We start from the raw sequence: 26,408 nt of genomic DNA, 5'->3' as shown, positions 1-26,408 counted from the left end.
GCTTGTTTTGTGCGTTTAAACCACAGCCTATTACAATGGGTTGAGTTTCAGGTAATATATCCGATTATGCTATCACTTTGTGTACACATACTTGCTTTCTTACCTTATATTTGTCTGGAAAAGCAAAGCTTAATACTTAGAAAGAACAATGGAAAATTATCAATTATCCTGCACCTCCGTGAGAGTGTGATTTCTTCTGCTGGCTGTGTTTACATAGCCTTTCAATATCCTGTACTCCAAGCTAAATCAGCTATTTCAAATTTGGAAATAAGGGTAAAGGAGCTACAAACAAATTTGATACATTCTAGCAGGTATAATAGATCATTGGGAACAATTTAAAGGGAATACCATTTTTGGGTGAACTGTCCCTTTAATAAACTGTAAGCCCTTTGAGACAGGCATTTTTATCAAAGGTTACTATCTGATCATGCTGTGTTAAAGATGATACATTCAAATAATGTGTTGCTAATTGTTTTTTGGGATCTCAAGACAACCAGACAGATCTTACCCTGGATACCACTTCGCATGTTCTTCCCAGGCATCATCCTTTAACTTCCAACCCTGTAATGCTCCACCGCAACAAAAGCACTGTGTTCTATCTCCATCCCCTACACAGCAAACAAGTTGAGAGACACAATTGGTTGCTTTGTAAGTATACATATTTCAGAGAGAGAAAGGTGGTGCCTCACCACACAGTGCATTTCACAATGGAAAACATTCATACCAATCAGCAGAAAGATATTTGCAAGTGAAGTGTAACGGTGCTAAATGCATACTCTGGGCGTGTTAGTGCCCCCCTGCATTGGCTGAATCAAACTGCTTCATGGGAATAACCCCTACTTCTGGCAGTCCTCGAAACATCGGTTAAAATCAAACAGGGCACAGGAAATTACTACTGGCAAACAACACGTTTCCTGATACTCACTGGTGAATAAAAACGTTAGTTACTATAACAATTATGGACAGATTTGCCAAGCAATGGATATCTCAGCCATGTACTACTGTTAAAGGCATTTTTTTATATATATACCAGTGAGTATCTGGAATCTGGTACTGATTTGGTGAGCTCCATTTATTTGATTGATCTGTGAACCAGGTCTTTAAAAAGGAGGAGCTGTCGGAATTATACTATTAATTATTAGAATTTTACTTTTTAGGTATTTTGTTTTATTTATATGTTTTAATTTGATAATATTTTTATTTTGTGCCGATCTCTCCAATTGTTCCCCAGTATTAAATATTGGGCATTATTTATTTAAAGGGACCAGAATAAAACAAATCTAAAGAGACATAAAAGTGCAAAAAGAAAAAGAATATTTGTTCTCTATAGAGTAAAGATCTTTTTTCCTAAGCATAATTAAATATACTTTTAATTTTTCAACACAGGCTCTTTTAGATGCATGGATGACTATTTCTGAATTATGTGTCCCTTTAAGTACGCGCAAAGAAATTCACAAGCGTTTATGCATTTAAAAGTGCTATGCAGTAACTGTTGTAGCTCCAATTAAAAAATATGTTTTAAAAAGGTACATACTAGTACAAAAATAAATTTGGTAATTCATTAGAATATTTTATATCTACACAAATGGTAATGACAGACATATTGCTAAAGTCCCCCCTGGACTATGAGTCAAAGTCCACTAAGGATGCATAATGCGTTGCTGATGCTACTGACCTGGTTACAGTCGGTGGGGTAATGTACCTGTCAATCACCAGCTGTGCTCTGCACTGTAGTGGCAGTGCAGCATTGCTACTGCAGTATCTTGTGTTTTTAACCCTAGCAAGGGGTGAACATAATGCAGTAATATATATATATATATATATATATATATATATATATATATATATATATATATATATATATATATATATATGTGTACATTTATATGGTTTATTGGACTATCTATATACACACATTATATATATATACACATAATATAAATGTTTTCATATCTTAATTTATCTTTATTTTTACAGACAAAAACAAAAATGTGTGCCTTCTTACCAATGCTATAGAGTCCAGATTTAGCAAGTGACTCCTTACTAATAGGATATGCCCACTGAGCAAAACTGTCAAGACGTGCTTTATACTGGATCATGTCCGGATTATCTGGAGCCTCTGAAACTCTCCTTTTATGGCTTGATAAATGCATTGTTTCGAGAGCCACATTTCCTATATCATGACCCAAGACAAACAAGCAATCAGGGAAATGCTTCCTGTGTTCTATCCAAGCTTGATCATTAGGTTCCCAATTCATTAGCTTTCCCCCACAACAAAAACATGTGACTTGGTCTTCAAAACCTGTATAAAAAAGCCCTGCATTTGCCATCTCCTTTGGTGTAAGTCGGGCATAACATGGCCAATTCTTAAATGTCCTAAGCCTAGCTTCTTCAGAACACATTTTAATGTATCTAGGGTAATTTGGTTCAGACATATCAACAACTCTTCCCGTCCTCAACAAGAAATCAGCATTTAACTCTGAACTGGATTCATGATTGAATGCGTGAGCAGCATTTGGTACACAGTTTTCAACCAAGTGTGGATTTGAATTTTGAAGAATGGGTATTTGAGTTTGTATACAATCACTTCTAAAGTTGAAGCCATTAACAAATGGGCAGTTTGGGGATATTTTCCGATGCTTGCCAATTGCTGTATCTCCATGTTGCCAGCCTTCAACTATTCCTTGGCAGCTAAAACACTTGACTCTGTCTCCGCTTCCCGTGTAATAAAAACCAGCCCGTGCTAAAGTTGAGGCAGAAACAGGACAGCTACTTGGAAAATTAGTAAATGATGCAATTCTGGAGCTTTCTTCTGAAAAATCTTTATCAATATCCATGTCACAGGCAACATCTGACATCCGTGGACACTTACATGTCATTTCTTCACCAGCGAAAAATTCAAATCTTGCCTAAATATGGATGTACATAAAAAAAAAGAAAAAAAGAATGACTATACAAAACAAAATACTGAAAATATTCTACTTCTGTTTCACGTGGAAATAATAGGAGCAAAGAAATCTAATTAATCCTAGAAACTGAGAAATGAATAGTAATCATATTCACACAATATATATGGGTTATGTGTATAATATGTAGTAAATGTAAAACAGAAGGAGCTGTAGCAAAAAAAACAAAATTTATGCTTACCTGATAAATTTCTCTCTAGTGGTGTATCCAGTCCACGGGTTCATCCATTACTTGTGGGATATTCTCCTTCCCAACAGGAAGCTGCAAGAGGACACCCACAGCAGAGCTGTCTATATAGCTCCTCCCCTAACTGCCACCCCCAGTCATTCGACCGAAGACAAGCAAGAAAAAGGAGAAACTATAGGGTGCAGTGGTGACTGTAGTTTAAAAATAAAAAACACCTCCCTTAAAGTGACAGGGCGGGCCGTGGACTGGATACACCACAAGAGAAGGAAATTTATCAGGTAAGCATAAATTTTGTTTTCTCTTGTAAGGTGTATCCAGTCCACGGGTTCATCCATAGCTTTAGGACACGGATGAAGGGAGGGACAAGGCAGGCACTTAAACGGAAGGCACCACTGCCTGCAAGACCTTTCTCCCAAAAATAGCCTCCGAAGAAGCAAAAGTATCAAATTTGTAGAATTTAGAAAAAGTATGAAGCGAAGACCAAGTCGCCGCCTTACAAATCTGTTCAACAGAGGCCTCATGTTTAAAAGCCCATGTGGAAGCTACCGCTCTAGTAGAATGAGCTGTAATTCTTTGAGGAGGCTGCTGGCCAGCAGTCTCATAAGCTAAACGGATTATGCTTCTCAGCCAAAAAGAAAGAGAAGTTGCCGAAGCCTTTTGGCCTCTCCTCTGTCCAGAGTAGACGACAAACAATGCAGATGTTTGACGAAAATCCTTAGTAGCTTGCAAATAAAACTTTAAAGCACGAACCACGTCAAGATTGTGTAACAGACGTTCCTTCTTTGAAGAAGGATTAGGACACAGTGACAGAACAACAATTTCCTGATTGATATTCCTATTAGATACTACCTTAGGAAGAAACCCAGGTTTGGTACGCAAAACTACCTTATCTGCATGGAAGATCAGATAAGGGGAATCACACTGCAAGGCAGATAACTCTGAAACTCTTCGAGCCGAAGAGATAGCTACCAAAAACAGAACTTTCCAAGATAAAAGCTTGATATCTATGGAATGCAAGGGTTCAAACGGAACCCCTTGAAGAACTTTAAGAACTAAATTTAAACTCCATGGCGGAGCAACAGGTTTAAACACAGGCCTGATTCTAACCAAAGCCTGACAAAACGTCTGAACGTCTGGAACATCAGCCAGGCGCTTGTGCAAAAGAATAGACAGAGCAGAAATCTGTCCCATTAAGGAACTAGCCGATAATCCCTTTTCCAATCCTTCTTGGAGAAAAGATAGTATCCTAGGAATCCTGACCTTACTCCACGAGTAACCCTTGGATTCACACCAATGAAGATATTTACACCATATCTTATGATAGATTTTCCTGGTGACAGGCTTTCGAGCCTGAATCAAGGTATCAATGACCGACGCGGAGAAACCACGTTTTGATAAAATCAAGCGTTCAATCTCATAGCAGTCAGACGCAGAGAAATTAGATTTGGATGTTTTAATGGACCTTTGAGAAGAAGGTCCTGCCTCAGCGGCAGAGTCCATGGTGGAGAGGCTGACATGTCCACCAGATCTGCATACCAAGTCCTGCGTGGCCACGCAGGCGCTATCAAAATCACTGAAGCTCTCTCCTGCTTGATCTTGGCAATCAGACGAGGGAGGAGAGGAAACGGTGGAAACACATAAGCCAGGTTGAAGGACCAGGGCACTGCTAGAGCATCTATCAGTGCTGCCTGGGGATCCCTTGACCTAGACCCGTAATAAGGAAGCTTGGCGTTCTGACGAGACGCCATCAGATCCAGTTCTGATTTGCCCCAAAGTTGAATCAGCTGGGCAAATACCTCCGGATTGAGCTCCCACTCCCCCGGATGAAAAGTCTGCCGACTTAGAAAATCCGCCTCCTAGTTCTCTACTCCTGGGATATGGATAGCTGAGAGATGGCAAGAGTGAACCTCTGCCCATAGAATTATCTTGGAAACCTCCATCATTGCCAGGGGACTCCTTGTTCCCCCCTGATGGTTGATATAGGCTACAGTCGTGATATTGTCCGACTGAAATCTGATGAACTTGTCCGCAGCTAGTTGAGGCCAAGCCTGAAGAGCATTGAATATCACTCTTAGTTCCAGAATGTTTATCGGAAGGAGGGCTTCCTCCTGAGTCCACAAACCCTTAGCTTTCAGGGAGTTCCAGACTGCGCCCCAGCCCAGAAGGCTGGCATCCGTCGTCACTATAGTTCACTCTGGCCTGCGGAAACTCATTCCCCTGGACAGATGGACCCGAGATAACCACCAGAGAAGAGAATCCCTGGTCTCTTGATCCAGATTTAACAGAGGAGACAAATCAGTGTAGTCCGCATTCCACTGGTTGAGCATGCAAAGTTGCAGTGGTCTGAGATGTAGGCGGGCAAACGGAACTATGTCCATTGCCGCTACCATTAGGCCGATCATTTTCATACACTGAGCCACTGATGGCCGAGAAGTGGAATGAAGAGCACGGCAAGAAGTTAGAAGTTTTGATATCCTGACCTCTGTCAGAAAATTTTTCATTTCTAGTGAATCTATCAGAGTTCCTAGGAAGGAAACTCTTGTGAGAGGAGAGAGAGAACTCTTTTCTATGTTCACATTCCACCCGTGAGACCTCAGAAAGGCCAGAACAATGTCCGTATGGGACTTGGCGATTTGAAAAGTCGACGCCTGAATCAGAATATTGTCTAGGTAAGGGGCTACCGCTATGCCCCGCGGCCTTAGAGCGGCCAGAAGGGACCCTAGAACCTTCGTAAAGATTCTTGGTGCCGTGGCGAACCCGAAGGGAAGAGCCACAAACTGGTAATGCCTGTCTAGGAAGGCGAACCTGAGGAACTGATGATGATCTCTGTGAATCGGAATGTGGAGATAAGCATCCTTTAAGTCCACGGTAGTCATATATTGACCCTCCTGGATCATAGGGAGGAAGGTTCGGATTGTCTCCATCTTGAAGGATGGGACCCTGAGAAATTTGTTTAGGATCTTGAGATCCAAGATAGGTCTGAAAGTTCCCTCTTTTTTGGGAACTATAAACAGGTGTGAATAAAAACCCAGCCCCTGTTCCTCTCTTGGAACTGGGTGGATCACTCCCATAACCAGTAGGTCTTGAACACAACGTAAGAATGCCTCTCTTTTTATCTGGTTTACAGATAGTTGTGAGAGATTAAATCTCCCCTTTGGAGATGAACCTTTGAATTCCAGAAGATATCCCTGGGAAACAATCTCTAGCGCCCAGGGATCCTGGACGTCTCTTGCCCAAGCCTGGGCGAAGAGAGAAAGTCTGCCCTCTACTAGATCCGGTCCCAGATCGGGGGCTACTCCTTCATGCTGTCTTAGAGGCAGCCGCAGGTTTCTTGGCCTGCTTCCCCTTGTTCCAAGCCTGGTTAGGTCTCCAGACTGGTTTGGACTGGGCGAAATTTCCCTCTTGTTTTGCATTAGAGGAAACTGAGGCTGCGCCACTCTTGAAGTTTCGAAAGGAACGAAAATGATCCTGTTTAGTCCTCTTATTGGACCTATCCTGAGGAAGGGCGTGACCTTTTCCTCCAGTAATATCAGAAATGATCTCCTTCAGACCGGGCCCGAATAGGGTCTGTCCCTTGAAGTGGATGTTAAGAAGCTTATACTTTGAAGTAACGTCTGCTGACCAGGACTTAAGCCATAGCGCCCTACGCGCCAAAATGGCAAAACCTGAATTCTTAGCCGTTAGTTTGGTTAACTGAAAAACGGCGTCAGAAATAAAGGAATTAGCTAATTTAAGAGCTTTAATCCTGTCTAGAATGTCGTCTAGCGGAGTCTCCACCTGCAGAGCCTCCTCAAGAGACTCGAACCAAAAAGCCGCTGCAGCAGTAACTGGGGCTATGCATGCAAGAGGCTGGAGAATAAAACCTTGATGAATAAAAATTTTCTTAAGGAGACCCTCCAATTTTTTATCCATAGGATCTAGGAAAGCACAACTGTCCTCGACGGGGATAGTGGTATGCTTAGCTAGGGTAGAGACTGCTCCCTCCACCTTAGGGACCGTCTGCCACGAGTCCCGTACGGCGGCATCTATGGGAAACATCTTTTTGAAAGCAGGAGGGGGAGAGAACGACACACCTGGTCTATCCCATTCCTTAGTAATAATTTCCAAAAACCTCTTAGGGACTGGAAAAACATCAGTGTAAACAGGCACTGCAAAGTATTTGTCCATTTTACACAATTTCTCTGGAACCACAATGGGGTCACAATCATCCAGAGTCGCTAAAACCTCCCTAAGCAATAAGCGGAGGTGTTCAAGCTTAAATTTAAACGCTGTCATTTCAGAATCAGACTGAAGCAACGCCTTCCCTGAGTCTGAAATGTCACCCACAGATAGAAGCTCCCCTGCCTTGGCTAATGAGTATTGTGAGGGTATATCGGACACAGGCATTAAAGCGTCAGAAAGCTCTGTATTAGTTCTAGCCCCAGAGATGTCTCGCTTTCCTTGTAACCCTGGCAGTTTGGAAAATACCTCTGTGAGGGTAGCATTCATAACTGCCGCCATGTCCTGTAAGGTAAAAGAATTAGACGCGCTAGATATACTTGGCATCACTTGAGCGGGAGTTATAGGTTCTGACACATGGGGAGAGCTAGATGGCATAATCTCCCTTTTTTCAGTCAGAGAATCCCCTGGAGATAAATCTTTAAGCGCCATAATATGGTCTTTATAGTTTATAGAAATTTCAGTACATTTGGTACACATTCTAAGAGGGGGTTCCAGCATGGCTTCTAAACATATTGAACAAGGAGTTTTCTCTATGTCAAACATGTTTAACAGACTAAGTAATGAGACAAGCAAGCTTGGAAAACACTTTAATAAAGGTGAAACAGCAATTAAACAAAAACGTTACTGTGCCTTTAAGAGAAAAAAAACTAACACTTAAACTGCAAAACAGTGTAAAAATATAGTAAAGTCTTTAAAAATTTTACAGTGTGTGTAAGGGACTAAAGCAACATTGCACCCACTTGCAAATGGATGATTAACCCCTTAGGCCCGAAACCGGATTTAAAAACGTTAAAAAACGTTACAAGACAGTTAAGCACCCTGCCACAGCTCTGCTGAGGCTCCTAAGTCTGAATTAAAACTGCGCATTTAGAGCGCTAAAATAGGCCCCTCCCACCATGTACTGGATGCCAGAGGGGCCTTAAGAAAATACTCCTAGGAGTATCTGATTAGCCATGTGGAAACTAGGCCCCAAATAAAGAGTTATCTCCCTCAGAGAAAAAACGTCCTATTTTTGAATTCATGTAAACGTTTAACTGTCACTAAGTAATAAGAGTATTACCCTGTTTTGTAAGCATGATCCCAGTCGCTGTTAAATCACTGCATTAGGCTTACCTCAAATACACAAAGCTCTGTCAGCATTTTCTAGAACTCATTCATCTCTCTAGAAAAAAATATACTGAACATACCTCAAAGCAGGTAATCTGCAGACCGTTCCCCCAACTGAAGTTGTCCCATACTCTTCAGTTATGTGTGAGAACAGCAATGTACCTTAGTTACAAACCGCTAAGATCATCAACCTCCAGGCAGAATTCTTCTTCTAATTTCTGCCTGAGAGTAAAACAGTACAACGCCGGTACCGTTTAAAAACAACAAACTTTTGATTGAAGGTAAAACTACACTAAGTCACCACATATCTCTTGATACTTCCTATATTGTCGAGAGCTGCAAGAGAATGACTGGGGGTGGCAGTTAGGGGAGGAGCTATATAGACAGCTCTGCTTTGGGTGTCCTCTTTCAGCTTCCTGTTGGGAAGGAGAATATCCCACAAGTAATGGATGAACCCGTGGACTGGATACACCTTACAAGAGAAACAAATCTGCAAAATTAACCTATTTAAGTCTGTAGACCGTGGAGTTACATTCTAGACATAGAATTATATTTAAAGATCTCATATACATGATATGAATGTAAAAACTCTATGTTATAAAATCTAAATCTTATACCTATGTAAGTTTGCACACTATAAATACACTTAAAATATAACAAATGTATGTTACATCTCCCAAAACTAAAATCTCAGTTGCTGTGCAAAAAGTTTGACATAATTATTTATTAATGGCAAGTTATCCCATCAAATGTTAATTTATGTCCCATAAAGAGCTTTGTTTTGACAGATGAGTTAATTATCATGTTCTACTGTGTTGCAGTATAAATTGATCCTTGGTAAATTTTATATATATATATATATATATATATATATATATATATATATATATATATATCTTATTATATAAAAGGCCAAGTGTGTTTGTCCGAAGCTGTCATGCGCAGTAGAGACAGCACGGGGACAAACACACCTGGCCTTACCTGACAATCCATGCTGTTTGCGGTGAAAGTGGGCATGGGCGTGGCCGTGGGCGGGCGTGGCCAGACGCGGTCGGCAAGACAGAGAGGGGAGAGAAATAGAAAGAGGGGGAGAGACAAAAAGAGATAGGAAAGAGCTAAAGAGAGGTGGAAGAGCAATAGAGAGGGGACAGTGCAGAAGAGAGGGGACAGTGCAGAAGAGAGGGGACAGTGCAGAAGAGAGGGGACAGTGCAGAAGAGAGGGGACAGTGCAGAAGAGAGGGGACAGTGCAGAAGAGAGGGGACAGTGCAGAAGAGAGGGGACAGTGCAGAAGAGAGGGGACAGTGCAGAAGAGAGGGGACAGTGCAGAAGAGAGGGGACAGTGCAGAAGAGAGGGGACAGTGCAGAAGAGAGGGGACAGTGCAGAAGAGAGGGGACAGTGCAGAAGAGAGGTGACAGTGCAGAAGAGAGGGGACAGTGCAGAAGAGAGGGGACAGTGCAGAAGAGAGGGGACAGTGCAGAAGAGAGGGGGGAGAGAGAGCAAAATAGAGGGGAAAGAGCAAAATAGAGGGGAAAGAGCAAAATAGAGGGAAGAGAGAGAAAGAGAGAGAAAAAGAGAGGGGGGAGAGAGAAAAAGAGAGGGGGGAGAGAGAAAAAGAGAGAGGGGAGAGAGAAAAAGAGAGAGGGGAGAGAGAAAAAGAGAGGGGGAGAGAGAGCAAAAAAGGGGAGAGAGAGAGCAAAAGAGAGGGATGGAGAGAGAGAGCAAAAGAGAGGGGAGAGAGAGAGCAAAAGAGAGAGCAAAAGAGAGGGATGGAGAGAGAGAGCAAAAGAGAGGGATGGAGAGAGAGAGCAAAAGAGGGGAGAGAGAGACAGAGCAAAAGAGAGGGGTGGAGAGAGGGCAAAAGAGAGGGGGAAGAGAGAGAGAGCAAAAGAGAGGGGAGAGAGATAGAGAGAGCAAAAGAGAAGGGGAGAGAGAGAACAAAAGAGAGGGGGGAGATAGAAAGTAAAAGAGAGGGATGGAGAGACAGAGCAAAAGAGAGGGATGGAGAGACAGAGCAAAAGAGAGGGTTGGAGAGAGAGCAAAAAAAAGGAGAGAGAGCAAAAGGGAGGGGAAGAGAGCGCGCAAAAGAGAGGGGGAGAGAGAGAAAAAGAGGGGGGAGAGAGAGAGAGAAAAAGAGGGGGGAGAGAGAGAGAGAGAGAGAGAGAGAGAGAGAGAGAAAGAGAGGGGAGAGAGAGAAAAAGAGAGGGGAGAGAGAGCAAAAGAGGGGGGAGAGAGAGCAATAAAGAGGGTGAGAGAGCAAAAGAGAGGGATGGAGAGAGAGAACAAAAGAGAGGAGAGAGAGCAATAAAGAGGGTGAAAGAGCAAAAGAGAGGGATGGAGAGAGAGAACAAAAGAGAGGAGAGAGAGACAGAGCAAAAGAGAGGGGGGAGAGAGAGCAAAAGAGAGGGGGGAGAGAGAGAAAAAGAGAGGGGGGAGAGAGAGAAAAAGAGAGGGGGGAGAGAGAGAAAAAGAGAGGGGGGAGAGAGAGCAAAAGAGAGGGGGGGAGAGAGAGCAAAAGAGAGGGGGGAGAGAGAGCAAAAGAGAGGGGGGAGAGAGAGCAAAAGAGAGGGGGGAGAGAGAGAGCGCAAAAGAGAGGGGGGAGAGAGAGAGCGCAAAAGAGAGGGGGGGAGAGAGCAAAAGAGAGGGGGGATAGAAAGCAAAAGAGAGGGGTGGAGAGAGAGAGCAAAAAAGAGAGGAGAGACAGAGCAAAAGAGAGGGGGGAGAGAGAGCAAAAGAGAGGGGGAGAGAGAGAGCGCAAAAGAGAGGGGGGGAGACAGCAAAAGAGAGGGATGGAGAGAGAGAGCAAAAAAGAGAGGAGAGAGAGAGAGCAAAAGAGAGGGAGGAGAGAGAGAGAGCAAAAGAGAGGGGGGAGAGAGAGCGAAAGAGAGGGGGGAGAGAGAGCAAAAGAGAGGGGGGAGAGAGAGAGCGCAAAAGAGAGGGGGGAGAGAGAGAGCGCAAAAGAGAGGGGGGAGAGAGCAAAAGAGAGGGGGGATAGAAAGCAAAAGAGAGGGGTGGAGAGAGAGAGCAAAAAAGAGAGGAGAGAGAGACAGAGCAAAAGAGAGGGGGGAGAGAGAGCAAAAGAGAGTGGGGAGAGAGAGCAAAAGAGAGGGGGAGAGAGAGAGCGCAAAAGAGAGGGGGAGAGAGAGCGCAAAAGAGAGGGGGAGAGAGCGCAAAAGAGAGGGGGAGAGAGCGCAAAAGAGAGGGGGGGAGAGAGCAAAAAAGAGAGGAGAGAGAGAGAGCAAAAGAGAGGGGGGAGAGAGAGCAAAAGAGAGGGGGAGAGAGAGAGGAAAAGAGTGGGATGGAGAGAAAGCGCAAAAGAGAGGGATGGAGAGAGAGAGCAAAAAAAAGGAGAGAGAGACAGAGCAAAAGAGAGGGGGGAGAGAGAGAGCGCAAAAGAGAGGGGTGAGAGAGCGCAAAAGAGAGGGGGAGAGAGAGAGCAAAAGAGAGGGGGGAGAGAGAGCAAAAGGAGGTGGAGCGAGAGAGCGCAAAAGAGAGGGGAAGAGAGCGCAAAAGAGAGGGGAGAGAGCACAAAAGAGAGGGGAAGAGAGAGAGCAAGGGGTGGGACCGCTGTACTGCAAAAAATGGCCCGTGTGAACGGGCTTTAGAGATGTATATATATATATATATATATATATATATATATATATATATATATATATATATATATATATATATATATATATATATATATATATATATATATATATATATATATTAAATAAACCTTCACACACATTCAGCAGAAGAAAGAGAAGGTGGCAGCCCTTCCTGGTGAGAGCCCTACCGTCTACTCTTCCGTTAAACAGTCAGAAAAGTCTAAACTGAAATGTGCATTAATCCACACCTAAACCTACTGCATCCAGTGAACCCACATTCAACCCCCTCTCCTGCTCAGAGGGTCTGTAATGGTATGTGCTGTGTCAGTCATGACTTAATTAGTGTCATACATACCCCCCAATTAGTGTCATACATACTGTCCTAAAATAATATCCACACCTAAACCTACTGCAAACAATGATTTTACCTGTTGAAGACTGATAATGCAAGGCAGGGGGGGGGGGTAAATGCAGGTAATTGATTTTAGCTCTAACCTATCTGGGAGAAAGTGGAACAAGCACAGTTTTCAAATTTATTTTAAAGCAAAATGAAATAAAAGTAAATGATGAATGTATATTGCCACATTATTATTATATTCTAAAGGGACATTTAAGTGCCCTATTCTGTTACAACATTTTATTAGTGTCCTGTTGCTTGCAAATTACTATCTGTTTAACCAGGGCAGGACTGGCCTACCGAGCACCATATTTCCCAATGGGCTGCAGTAGCTAGGGCTTACTGACAGGCCTAAATTGGGGCAACTGCTGTGAACCAAGGACAGTTGCTTAGCCCCTCCCACTCATGGCTATAAACAAGCTGTTGATCTCCCAGAAGCATTTCCTCCGGGGACTGAAGTGCTATAGTGCTGCCTTTATATCATTTTAGGTCAGGGGCTAAGCCATGCAGCAAACTCATTCTCCAGCCTCTTCCCTCTCAACGGAGGGGAGGCTGAACTGTGCACGCTGTTAGAGTGCTTACATTCTGCAGATGTCATAGAGCATCAGGCATGAGAGTTAACAACAAGGGGAAAGGCAGACTAAAATGGCAGTTTTTAAATCAAAGTGGGAAAACTTTCCCTAAGCATTGCAAGACAGCCACACCAATACAGCTATAACTCTTAAAGGGATATGAAACCCAAAAGTTTTCTTTTATGATAGACCATGCGGTTCAAACAACTTTCTAATTTACTACTATCATCAATTTTTTTGGAAACCTTTTTTTAAAAAAATGGTACAAAAGAAAATTTGTGGGTTTCATATTCCTTTAAAGGGACAGTAAAGACCTTGTAAGATTTCTGTGGTGTGGCTAGAGAGTAACATAGCAGCCAAGTCAATGTTTTTGGAACAAATTAACATCCTTTTTACTGCAATGATTTCCCTTATTTAAAGAAGCCAATCTGGGCTTTTGTCTGTATAGGCAACAAAGTTAAAAGTTAGTATAGAATGCTGTGTTTTACAGTTATATGATTAAGCCAATTAGGGACAGATGTATAGCAGATTTAGCCTTGAGGGTGCATTTCAAGTTCTGGGATTTATTAAGTGCTCAATTTTAAGAGCTAAAATACATGAAAGGGGGACAAAATAAATAACTAAAATGTCAGTGTGTTTACTGTCCCTTTAAGTGACGCTATACTTTCTATACTCCCCCCCCCCCCCCCCCCCCCCCCCCCCCCCCCCCCCCCCCCCCCCCCCCCCCCCCCCCCCCCCCCCCCCCCCCCCCCCCCCCCGCCGGACCAGCTAACTTTTTTTTCCCTGGACACTAGTAGAATTTACAGAACACTGCTTAATCAGAGGATTACTACAGCTCTGGTAGCTAGCAAATTATCTACACTCATCTGACTGCCATGAGACTTCACTACTAAACTCACTTGTACTTTACAGCCTATGTTGCAATACAACAAAGTACTGAAAGGGATAGTCTAATTGAAAAAAATGTATTGTTTAAAAAGATAGATAATCCCTTTATTAAACATTTCCCAGTTTTTCATAACCATTTTAATACACATGTTACCTCTGTTTTACCTCTGTAATTACATTGGATCTTAGCCTATGCTGACTACCCCCTTATCGAAATTCTTTTGACAGACTTGCATTTTAGCCAATGTGCAGTGCTGATTCATTAACTCTATGGACATAAGCACAATGTTATCTATACAGCACACATGAACTAGTGTCAAACTGTCAAAGTGCACTGAGATAGGAGGTGGCCTTCAACCGCTTAGTATTCTTTGTTAAAAGCTAAACCTAGATAAGCTAATAGCTCAAAGACAATTTGATGATAAAAGTAAATTTGGAATGTTGGTTTAAAATTGCATGCCCAATCTGAATCATGAAAGTTTAAATTATAAATGGCCTGTCCCTTTAACTCAAACAGTTTCACTGTCCTGCTTCAGTGAGCATGTATACACAAGTGTGTTGTGGTGTTAACCTCTTCCTCTCTAGTGGAACTATAATGTAGAGTACAGTAGCTGATCTTTTTTAATAATTGCATACTGTAGTTCTACAAGAGTTAGGCAATGATGGACTGATTTATTTTAACCCCTTAACAACAACCAATGTATCCTGTACATCGGCTATCATTTTTTAATCTAAGGGGTTAATTACCCAAGATCTTGCTGCCAGTGGGAAGGATGCGCTATAGCCAAATGCTTCCTGCACTGCAGTGAGATAAAATACCCTTAAAGTGATGGTAAATCCTAGCGTTTGCGAAATGCTAGGATTTACCATCGTAACAAATAAAGGGGACTTTCATTCATGAAGTATAAAATACTTCATTCTGAAAGCCCCTTTATTTGTTAGCAGCGTTCACTGCGCTGAGCTGCTAAAGGCAGTCCACAGCAGAACGTTATTTGGTTGAGAGGTGACGTTTCCACCTCTTAGCCAATAGCCGTGCGGGAAATACCGCTTGGCACCGGGTTTTGCGGCACCAAGCTGTATTTCCCGCACGGCTATTGGCTAAGAGGATTTATCATCACTTTAATGATATTTGATGTTCCATTGTTCTCTCCAAGTATTGGTCTTAGGTCTAAGGACAGATATAAGAAAACGAAGAATGTTATGTACACAATGTAATAAAGTAATGAGATCTGATTATACCTACAAGCTCAATCCATTTTGTTAGGTTGCAGCTTCAAAACACAAAATCAGCTATTTAATATACACAAATAAACCTTAAAAAGCAAATTCTCATCTATTTATACTCTGCAGTTGGTAAAAAAAGTAATTGGAAACACATTCAAGTGAAAACAATTCCCTCTAATGATAGTCCTAAATTTTATGAAAATGGTGATGAATCCTATAACATTTTTTAACTAATAATGCCCATGTCAATTTCCTATGTCTCTCTGTAACAAGTGTGCATGTAGTACATCTACATGTCTGACTCAGCTCTGACTGACTGATTAGATAGAAGATAGATAGATAGATAGATAGATAGATAGATAGATAGATAGATAGATAGATAGATAGATAGAATGTGTGTGGATGACTCAGGACTGCTAGGATTGCTGCATGTATAATGTCCTTGTTATGTATAATGATGTGTGTGTGAATGCTAACAGCACAAATATGTGTTTTCACAGAATGAGTCCATGTGACTAATCATTGGTAGGGTTGCTGTATGTAGACTGCCCTCAGTGTGTTTTATGATTTACATGTATATATGTTTGTGTTCACTTTGTTTTTGTTTGTTTTTTTAATATCAACCAATTTACAAAATATAGTAAATGGAAAAGGTTACAAAATTTAAATGGTTTTATCAATCAAACTAATACATTCTACTTGTATTTTTTTGATTATAGTTAAATAACAAATGAGAGAGGGAGTGGGGATTACTCTGCCTTCAAATTCCAGGCCCTATTTTTGGTCCCATTACAGCCCTGTGTTTAACCCTACAAAGAGGTTAAACAGTACACCTTAAATTTTAAATGAAAATACATATGATATTCAAACAAATAATATAGTCTAGCTAAAAATGCATAACAGTGCTTAAATTTTGCTTTTAAATGGATGCACCTGTAGTGAATAAATTACTTTTTTTGTGTGTGTCCCTATGAGCTAGTGACCAAAAAAAGTCCCTGGACTCAACTGTACACAATCATGCACTTCCTGTTAACTTCACTATACATTTAAACAACCTTTACATTATCTTTCTAATGCTAGATAACACTTAACATATGTAACTGCTGTTATTTTATATACATGATAGAAAACGTTTGAGTACTGTCCCTAAAAAAATAATGACTGGATCTCGGCTCTATTCATGCAGGAAAAGACAGTAAGCTAAATACCTATCTTGCAGGGTCAGCTTTTACCATATGTTTAGGAAGCAGGTATAAGATAGACAGAAGGACTAATCTATTTGTCTCATGACCAGGGCATAGGACAGTGACGTTGCCTTCAATACAGTTCTCCCTGTGAGGAGGCCGCGCTCTTGTGTAAGGAGAAGGAATTTCAGAGTGACGCAGTAGGGCAAACCACAGGAATATAATAGGAGTTCCCCAACAAAGTTTCTACCTACAAAATGTTATTTCGTTTTCTGTGGCTTCAAAAGAAAAAGCCTTCACTCTTCAATTGTGCCACACTGGGAGGAGTAATATTTTATTGAATTTTACACAAGCAACTATTGAAGCCTGTCTTGTAACATACTGCAAATATTAAATTGCAACTCATCATATCCATTTTGTAATAGCTCCTGCAGAATCTTTGTAAACACACATAGGTTCATGTCTACTGTGATAATTTTATCAGAGACATCTTTTGGCTGTTTCCTGATCCTATCTCAGAGCATACAGAGAATACATTTGTTTGGTTAGTTTATAGCTCAAATGTTCTTGAGTGACATACATTGCAAGTGTTTTAAAATAATTTTGATGGATCCAACAAAATAATCTATACTGAGCATTTTACAAACGCTAGGATTGACTATTGAAACAAATAAAGGGCACTTTCATTCATGAAGTATAAGATACTTCATGAAGAAAGTTCCTTTATTTGATTCAATCAATCGTCGTTCTTAGCTCCTACAGCAGCCCTTTATTTGTTTCAATAGTAAATCGTAGCGTTTGTAAAATGCTAGGATAAGGATTTACTTTCACTTTAAAAGGATGGAAAGGACAAAATCAAAATGTGCATAAATGTATTTCAATTTAAAATAGAAACATTTTTGCAATATATTTCCATTTGCAAAAATGCTTCCAGTAAAACACTTTACTGTTTTTCAGTGGCATATGCACATATCCTGTGAAGGCCTGTGTACCAGTATTCAAGCTCAATGAGCTGGCGGTGGTGTTTTGCTTCTGTAAAGACATAATTTGTGTCATAAAAGATACTACTAACTCTCTGAGAAGGTGTAGTGTTTGAATACTGGTGTGCCCAGGCTCTCACAGGATATGTGCATATGCTGCAGAAAAACAGTAATAACTTTTACTAGAAGCATTTTTGCTAATGAAAATATATTGCAAAAATGCTTCTATTTCACATTGAAATACGCACACACATTTCATTTTTGACCTTTCTATGCATTTAAATCCTTTTAAAAGTATATTGGTGAAGAATTAGTCAGGCAGCTAATTATTAAGAAATGTAACATCCACGCCCATGTGTATCTTCATGTTTCAAGCAACAAAGCTCAATGTTTGCTTTGGTAATACTATTTTAGAACAGGCGTGCCCTAAGTATAAAGCACAACATTATTATTAAAGGGACAACAAACACTGTTTAAAGACAAGTGCACACTCCTATTAAATCGGCTGAACACCATCTAGGGACAGGCAGGGTTAGACTTGTGAAACCTGCCAGGTGTACTTTGTTCTCTAAGAATTGGAAAACCAACAGATTTCACAGGAAATTAGTGTAAAATAAGTAACATGTCCTCAATAGAAAATTTTGCCAGCCGGGTGGCATTAAAAGTAGCCAGGTGGGGGCAGTGTAATATTTTCGAATATTTTATCATTTTCATATATCCAAAGCACAAATTAATTGCAATGTTTTCCCCCTCCCCAATAGTATATATACAAAAAGGTTGTGACCTTTTATTGGAAATCTTTTCCATATATGATCTCAAGGGAAGCGGTATTAAATTGATGGTAAACTCACTCCTTTAAAAAAAAGAAAAGATCCATAATGTTAGTGATATTTTAGATGGAGTTTAATTAATCAGTTATAAAGAAGTTGCGCTATAACTTACGTTTTAATATAGATATGAAATTCAAATACTCCGCTCTCCACCGCCCACTTCAAAAGTACATTTTTCAGTGAGCTAAAGGTTTGAATTGTTGTCCAATCAGAGCTCTCCCCATATGACACTTTTGTTGTAGCTAGAGCTCTGCTTGGAGAGACCGTTCGTCACAGAAAAATTGACTTAGAGCGGGGTATTTGAATTTCAAATCTATATTAAAAAGTTATAGAGCATATTGATTACAACTGATGAATTAAACTCCACCTCAAATATCCCTAACATTACAGATTTTAAAAAGGGGAGAGTTTGCTATCACTTCAAAATATGTAACAAATATAAAACCAGATCAACAAAATCAGTAAATATGTATTTTTGCATTACTGACCTTAGCTATGTTTTAACCTTTTCAATTGAGTTAAACACATTCCTAAATTGCTGTTAAGGAGCGGGAACTACTACAGCAACAGAATAAATCACAGTCACTGACTGAAAGGTTTCATATTACTTATGAAACATTTTATTTTTTTCTTTAAGCATGCTTCACAATTTGGTGTGTAAAACATAAGCAATCAAAAGATATATTAAATCTACTCTCTCTGAACTATATAAGAAAAGGGTTTTTAAACCCCTATATAGTGCTCCCCTTTTGTCTCTTAGGACAGAAATACAGTAATGTATTGTTCACAGTCAATAACTGAACAGACCCATAGCAACTTTAGAGAGAAATAATGTTGCATGACCAAGAAAACATAAGCTAAAATAAGGTTTCCCCAGTACTGTGTGCTACACAAACTATTACAGTAGAAATACATTGCTGATGAGTAATAGAGCAGTTTCTTCCCTTCTAATCTATTATACTAGAATGTGACAACATTGGTGTAGTAGCTTCTACGTAAGTCACATTTACTTTTTACTTTATTTCAGACATTTTAGAATAAGATAATTTACCAGTTTAGAATGAAACCTAGAAATCCTACCACCAGGCTTCGTTACTGGCACCTACCGGAACAAAGGGATTCGTCTCAGCCGAATGCTGGCAGCCTGGCACAATGCACACAAGAAACAGCAAATGAAAAGAAACATACACAAGAAATGCAATGGAACGTACAGAAAATAAAGATAGGGGAAAACAAAAGGAAAATGAATTATCAATGATACGAGGAAGGGAAAGTGAGAAAAAGGGGAAATAGATTTAGGGGAATTACATAAAATAGTACTACATTACAGGGACACGAAACCAAAAAATGTATTTCATTATTCAGACAGAGCATTGTCAGAAGATCTGTGAATGTTATTAAATAAATATATATATATTTATTTAATAAATATATATGGTTGTGTACACCAAATAATTTTATTTGCAAAACTCCAGATGTCAGTTACAGCAGTCATATTTACTCTGCCAAATGATTCTTGGCTGTGTAAACCAGCCCCTCTCTCATTCATCAAAAGAATTGTTGTCATAGTTATCTTAAGAAAGAACAAAAGGTTTAAAGCTTTGTATAAAATAAGACCAGTGAACCACTTCAAGGTAAATATTAGCATTTTTTAAACCCTCAGAGAATATATGGGCTTCCTGCCCAAGATGGGTAAGGAACTCACAGGCCCCCTGTGGGGAATAGACGATCCGTCTGTGGGAATGGTTGAATCTACAAACATGTTCAAAGAATTGTAGTTTTTACCATCTAAGTGTTAAATTGTCCCTGCTGAGATCTAAATACACATAAGGCATCTGAACTAAAGTTATCTACAGCACATGGGAAATTAAATCTCAGATAAAGGAATTATGCCTAATTTGAATCTTGGAGATTGTCTATGCCTAAGAAGGGTAATATTGGAAGGTGGAAACCTAAGAAGCAGTGACTAATAGTAACATATTAGATAAATATTTGCTGAGCTTGATAAATACTGCAAATAGATATATGAATGTTGGTCATGGGCATCAATCTATGCACTCAGAAAGATGTGTACTAAATGTGAAATATGCTGTGTTTTTATATGAATATAAGAAAATAATCAAATGCAACTTTAAATTGATTTTACGATAATAATAATATGATGTTAAAAATAATACTGATGTTTCATATTAAAATAAGCAGGAAAAATGACAAAATATGATCCACGTGTATTTGAACATGTGACTTATTAATGTTAGGAATTATATTATGTTAAATATAAAAAATATAAGGAGATATTTGGATTGTAGCAATAATTAATGGTGAGACTGTATTTCTGGATGTCTGCTGCCCCCTAGGGGATTAAAACTGGTATGACAGCCAAATAAATTAACTATTGGAGAACATACAGAGCCAGATAAGCCAGTCAGGGTAGCGTCTCGCAGGTGACCAATGAGAGGGACAAGCACCACCAGGGCGAATAAGAGACAAGCACCGTAAGGGCCTATTGAATTCAGATCACTGATGATTAGAATAAGTAGGGGAGGATTATATTACAGGTTATAACCTCAATTCAAGGAGAGAGAAGGGGTCTTTTTTTTTTTGTCTGCTGAAACTTGTGATTGAATAACTGGCTGCCATACTTGGGACACAATCACTTTAAGCAAAAAGCTGAGACTAACTTCTTGATCTATGCAATAACCTTTCTTCATATGAGGTGATCTGAATCTATAAAGAAAAGATTGGAATACTAAATTGGCTCATGTTGGTAATGTATGAATTCTATAATTTGATATTTTAAAGCAAATACATTCATTATTGCTACAATCAAACTGCAGTTAATAGATTTAAAAGAGCATTTTGTATTTTAGCTTGCATTCATAAATCCTGTGTAGTCTTAACTACTCACTATTGTTAAATGTGACAGACCCCTCTGTCAACCTCCTTACGGATTATGGTTTCGGGCATTATGTTAAGTCACCCTGTGCCCATTATAGGTACAGGGTGCAAATCCAACAGTACTGGAGGGGTTAACTTCAGTTTTGAGTAACTGTATTGTCTAAGACAGTTGTTGTTAGCAGTTGTAGTTGTTGCACTAGTGGCTAGAAGCAAAATAAATAGCTGATTTAGACTTAAACTTGGACTGAATTATTTAGCCGACATTTTTAAGATGAGGATGTCTCTGCCTAACTAAAAGATATTGCGGATCCTACTGCCTCTCTGCTACAATTGGTGGAAAGCGACGGGTTAGTCCTCATAGCCCAGAAGAGCAACTACACACCCGGACCTAATGGGAATACAGTATAAAAGGCTGAAAAGAGCCACCCTTAAAGAATGGGGCAGACAAGCCAGTAACCTCAGGAAGAGGGAGATTATTACAATACTGACCGAGATGGACAGAGTACCAGGGCCCGAAGGAACCAATGAGCCCAGCATATCAGATAGAACTCCCGAAGAAGCAAACTTTGACCGGCCGGTTAAAATAAGACTGGCACATTATGGCCCCAACCCGACTGCCGAAATTATTGACCGGGTCATAGCAGCTGTGGATGCCAACCTACTTTGCCAAAGAAGCACTGCAGCAGCCCAAGTCAAAGCAACCCCAGTGGAAAAGAGAAAGGTACATCTTGCAGCTTTTAAAAACTTCATGGAAACAGAAGGAGAGATTGATGGGTACCTTGCGGATTTTGAGAGGCAATGTGCACTACACAAGATACCCGCAGAGGACTGGGTCACAATATTATCTGGAAAATTATCCGGCCGATTCCAGATGAGGAAGTCGGGGATTATAATGCTGTAAAAGAGGCTCTGCTCTCCAGGTATGCGATTACACCGGAGGCATACAGGAGGCGGTTCAGAGACACTGTTAAATTAGCTGGAGATTCCTACGTTGAGTGGGCATGTAAGGTGCACCGCACAGCAGCTCACTGGATGGCGGAGTGCCAAGCTGTATCCGGGGAAGAGGTGCTGCAGCTATTCCTGTTGGAACATTGCTTCGACAAGTTATCCGCAGGAGTTAGAGAGTGGGTTCGGGACCGTAAACCCTCCATACTGCATGAAGCTGCTCGCCTGGCAGAGGAGTATACGGACGCCCGCAAACTGGACACTGCTACCACTAAGCCCCCAGCAAGAGTGGAGTACCGACCCAGTGTCACCCCAGCAGCTACCAGTTACCAACCCCCGGTGCACCGCTCTACCACACCGCCTTCAGCCACAAACTAGCCTCAGACAGCCCGGTTCAACTCACGGGACTACTCACAACCTATTCGGTGCTTTGGATGTAAGCAACTAGGGCACAAAAGACCAGAGTGTCCCCTAAACACAGCGAACCAAGCACAGTCCTAAAGGAGACCCGCCGGTGGAAACCCACGTAACCCTCAGCCTGCTGCCCACTGCGTTGAGGAGGAAGAATGCTGGGGCATCCTACATAAAGCAGACCCGTGCAAGCTGCCCATCGGGATGGGGAACGTTATGAGTGGGTGGGGGATAGGCTATATAGAATCCCTAAAACTTCCCAGAAAAGTACTGCCCCTCCGCGGAATCGGCAGCCGGCAAGAGATTCTGCGGATTGGGCATGATGTACCATTAGCTGGACATCTAGGGTCCCGCCGCACAGCTCATAGGATCACCCAAAATTTCTTCTGGCCCAATTTTAACCGAGATCTGCGGGTATATTGTAGTACTTGTGACACCTGTCAATGGGTGGGTAAGCGGGGGGATCACCCAAAAGCTAGGCTTATGTCTATGCCTATCATTGGTGAACCCTTTTCCCGCATAGCCGTTGACATTGTGGGTCCACTGGCCAGAGCTAGTCCATCAGGTAAGAAGTATATTCTCACCGTGGTGGACTATGCCACTCGTTACCCAGAGGCAGTAGCACTGTCTAATATAGAGGCAGAAACAGTAGCAGATGCCCTGGTTAAGGTTTTACTAGGGTCGGGTTCCCTAAGGAGATTCTCTCCGATCAGGGGACCCAGTTTACCGCTGTGCTCACCCAGCAGCTGTGTAAGGTGTGCGGTATTAAACCGCTGCTCAGTTCGCCTTATCACCCACAGACTAACGGTCTCTGCGAGCGCTTTAATGGCACCCTCAAGCAGATGCTGAGGACCTTTACTGACGCTTGCAGAGACTGGGAGCGATTCCTGCCTCATCTGTTATTTGCGTACAGAGAGGTGCCCCAGGAATCTACTGGGTTCTCTCCCTTTGACTTACTCTATGGGAGAAGGGTCCGCGGACCCCTGGATCTCATTAGAGGACACTGGGAGGGAGAGACAGAGCAGGAGGGGATCCCCATAGTGCCATATGTCCTGGAACTCCGGGACCGCATGGAGAAACTGTCCCTAATGGTAAGGGAGAATCTCCAGGTGGCCCAGGGGAGACAGAAGAGGTGGTACGATCGGGGTGCCTGGCAGCGGGTCTTCCAGGTTGGACAGAAAGTTTTGGTGCTCAAGTCTGTGAGGACCAACAAGATGCAAGCATCTTGGCAGGGCCCGTATAAGGTGTTAGCTCAGGTGTGTGATACTACCTATATTATAGCCAGCTGTGCAGATGAAAGGATCCAGCGATCCTTTCATGTGAACATGCTGAAGGAGTATCAGGAAAGGCCAGAGGATGTCGCTGCAGTGTGTGCCCCTGCTGCAGACGACCCAGAGAATTTACCCCTGCCCGACTTACTAGAGAAGGACCCCCAAACTGACCTCACTAGTCTTGTGCAGCTAGGGGACCGGTTAAGCCCTACAGAGAAGGTACAGGCAGACAGCTTTCGTGGGAGAAGCAGGCGACATTCTACCAAGAGCCCAGCTACACTACCCTAGCTGTACATAAGGTAGAGACCCCTGGACAGAATCCCCTGCAACAGCCCCCCTACCGTATCCCCGAAGCAGTCCGAGAAGGAATGCGGAAGGAGATACAGGAGATGGCTCGGCTGGGAGTCATCGAGCACTCCGATATCCCTTGGGCTTCGCCTGTAGTCCTGGTACCTAAGAAAGATGGGACCACCCGGTTCTGTGTGGATTACAGGCGGCTCAACGAAAGGACCACCACTGACGCCTACCCGATGCCCCTGGTAGACGACTTACTAGACCGTATTGCTAGGGGATGCTATCTGACCCCCATAGACCTGTGTAAGGACTATTGGCAGATTCCCCTGGCCGAGGATGCTATCCCCAAGTCGGCATTCGTCACCCCATTTGGCCTGTACCAGTTTAAGAATGCTCCGGCTACCTTCCAGCGTATGGTGGATAGACTCCTCGATGGCTTCCAGGAATTTGCTTGTGCATACCTGGACGACATTGCGGTCTACAGTGAGTCCTGGGAGGAACACCTAATCCATGTAGGGGTGGTTCTGGACAAGATTCGGGCCGCTGGCCTGACCTTGAAACCAGACAAGTGCCATCTAGGTATGGCTGAAGTACAGTACTTGGGTCACCAAGTGGGGTGTGGGAGCCAGAGACCGGAGCCAGCCAAGGTAGAGGCTGTGGCTAACTGGCCCACACCTATCACTAAGACTAAAGTGCTAGCCTTCCTGGGGACGGCCGGTTATTACCAACGTTTTGTCCCGGACTACAGTACTATCGCCAAGCCCCTGACTGACCTGACTAAAAAGAACCTTCCTAAACAGGTCCTGTGGTCTCCAGCTTGTGAAACCGTGTTTCAGGCACTGGAGCAAGCTCTTGTGAATGCCCCAGTCTTGGCTGCCCCAGTCCCTAACAAACGTTTTCTCGTTCATACAGATGCTTCCATGTATGGACTGGGGGCTGTGCTGAGCCAAGTCGGGGAGGATGGAGGAGAGCACCCTGTCGCATACCTAAGCAGAAAGTTGTTACCTCGAGAAGTAAGTTATGCAGCAGTAGAGAAGGAATGTTTAGCCCTGGTCTGGGCACTGAAGAAGTTGAACCCTTATTTATACGGACAGGAATTCTCTCTCATAACGGACCACAATCCCTTAGTCTGGCTTAATCGGGTCTCAGGAGACAATGGTAGATTGCTGCAATGGAGTTTGTCCCGGCAAACTGACATTCCTACCACCTCCTAGTCCGGTCATCCCCAAGTTGACCCGCCAAAGGGTCAAGCCTGGTCTGCCGGAGTGTCCCACCAGGAGGGGGCCATGTGACAGACCCCTCTGTCAACCTCCCTACGGATTATGGATTCGGGCATTATGTTAAGTCACCCTGTGCCCATTATAGGTACAGGGTGCAAATCCAACAGTACTGGAGGGGTTAATTTCAGTTTTGAGTAACTGTTAGTTTTGAGTAACTGTATTGTCTAAGACAGATGGGACAATCCATCTGCATTCCCATTCTGCTTACCAGGCCGGTAGCTGATGGTGAAGTTATAGGTTTGGAGGGCTAAACTCCATCACAGCAATCTACCATTGTCTCCTGAGACCCGATTAAGCCAGACTAAGGGATTGTGGTCCGTTATGAGAGAGAATTCCTGTCCGTATAAATAAGGGTTCAACTTCTTCAGTGCCAAGACCAGGGCTAAACATTCCTTCTCTACTGCCACATAACTTACTTCTCGAGGTAACAACTTTCTGCTTAGGTATGCGACAGGGTGCTCTCCTCCATCCTCCCCGACTTGGCTCAGCACAGCCCCCAGTCCATACATGGAAGCATCTGTATGAACGAGAAAATGTTTGTTAGGGACTGGGGCAGCCAAGACAGGGTCATTCACAAGAGCTTGCTTCAGTGCCTGAAACGCGGCTTCACAAGCTGGAGACCACAGGACCTGTTTAGGAAGGTTCTTTTTAGTCAGGTCAGTCAGGGGCTTGGCGATAGTACTGTAGTCAGGGACAAAACGTTGGTAATAACCGGCTGTCCCCAGGAAGGTTAGCACTTGGGTCTTAGTGATAGGTGTGGGCCAATTAGCCACAGCCTCTACCTTGGCTGGCTCCGGTCTCTGGCTCCCACACCCCACTCGGTGACCCAAGTACTGTACTTCAGCCATACCTAGATGGCACTTGTCTATAAATTTTAACTAATATAAAGAATTTAGGAATTTACATTAATTTTATTGTTTTGTATATGCATTCGATTGTTTTTTTTTTTTTTTTTTTTTTAAAGAATAATTATTAAATATACTGTATTATAACCCGGCCATATACTGACAGCATAGAATTTTAAAACAACTTTCCAAATTAATTCCATTATAAAATTGGCTTAATTCTCTAGGTATCCTTTATTGAAGGTGTAGCAATACACTACTGGGGAGGGGGGGACTGAACACATCAGTAAATCAATTACAAGATATATATATA

The 26,408-nt window shown here is 42.2% G+C and overlaps 1 protein-coding gene across 3 annotated transcripts in view; it reads right to left on the bottom strand.

Moving 5' to 3' along the window:
• XIAP (X-linked inhibitor of apoptosis) overlaps positions 1 to 26,408 on the bottom strand; it is a 186,158-nt gene that overhangs the window by 98,915 nt on the left and 60,835 nt on the right. For 2 of the 3 annotated variants that reach the window (XM_053699118.1, XM_053699119.1), the window contains exons 2-3: positions 2,006 to 2,909; positions 509 to 608 (exon numbers count right to left, since the gene is read on the bottom strand). In XM_053699118.1, coding sequence (XP_053555093.1) covers positions 509 to 608; positions 2,006 to 2,879 — 974 coding nt within the window. In that variant the 5' untranslated portion in view covers positions 2,880 to 2,909. Of the gene's footprint in view, positions 1 to 508; positions 609 to 2,005; positions 2,910 to 19,202; positions 19,248 to 26,408 lie in introns of those variants that run through there. The other variant, XM_053699117.1, reaches the window with a different exon arrangement.

This window comes from Bombina bombina, chromosome 1 (assembly GCF_027579735.1).
Source record: "Bombina bombina isolate aBomBom1 chromosome 1, aBomBom1.pri, whole genome shotgun sequence".
In the NCBI taxonomy this organism is placed as follows: domain Eukaryota; kingdom Metazoa; phylum Chordata; class Amphibia; order Anura; family Bombinatoridae; genus Bombina; species Bombina bombina.
This window is presented reverse-complemented; position numbering and strand designations above follow the sequence as displayed.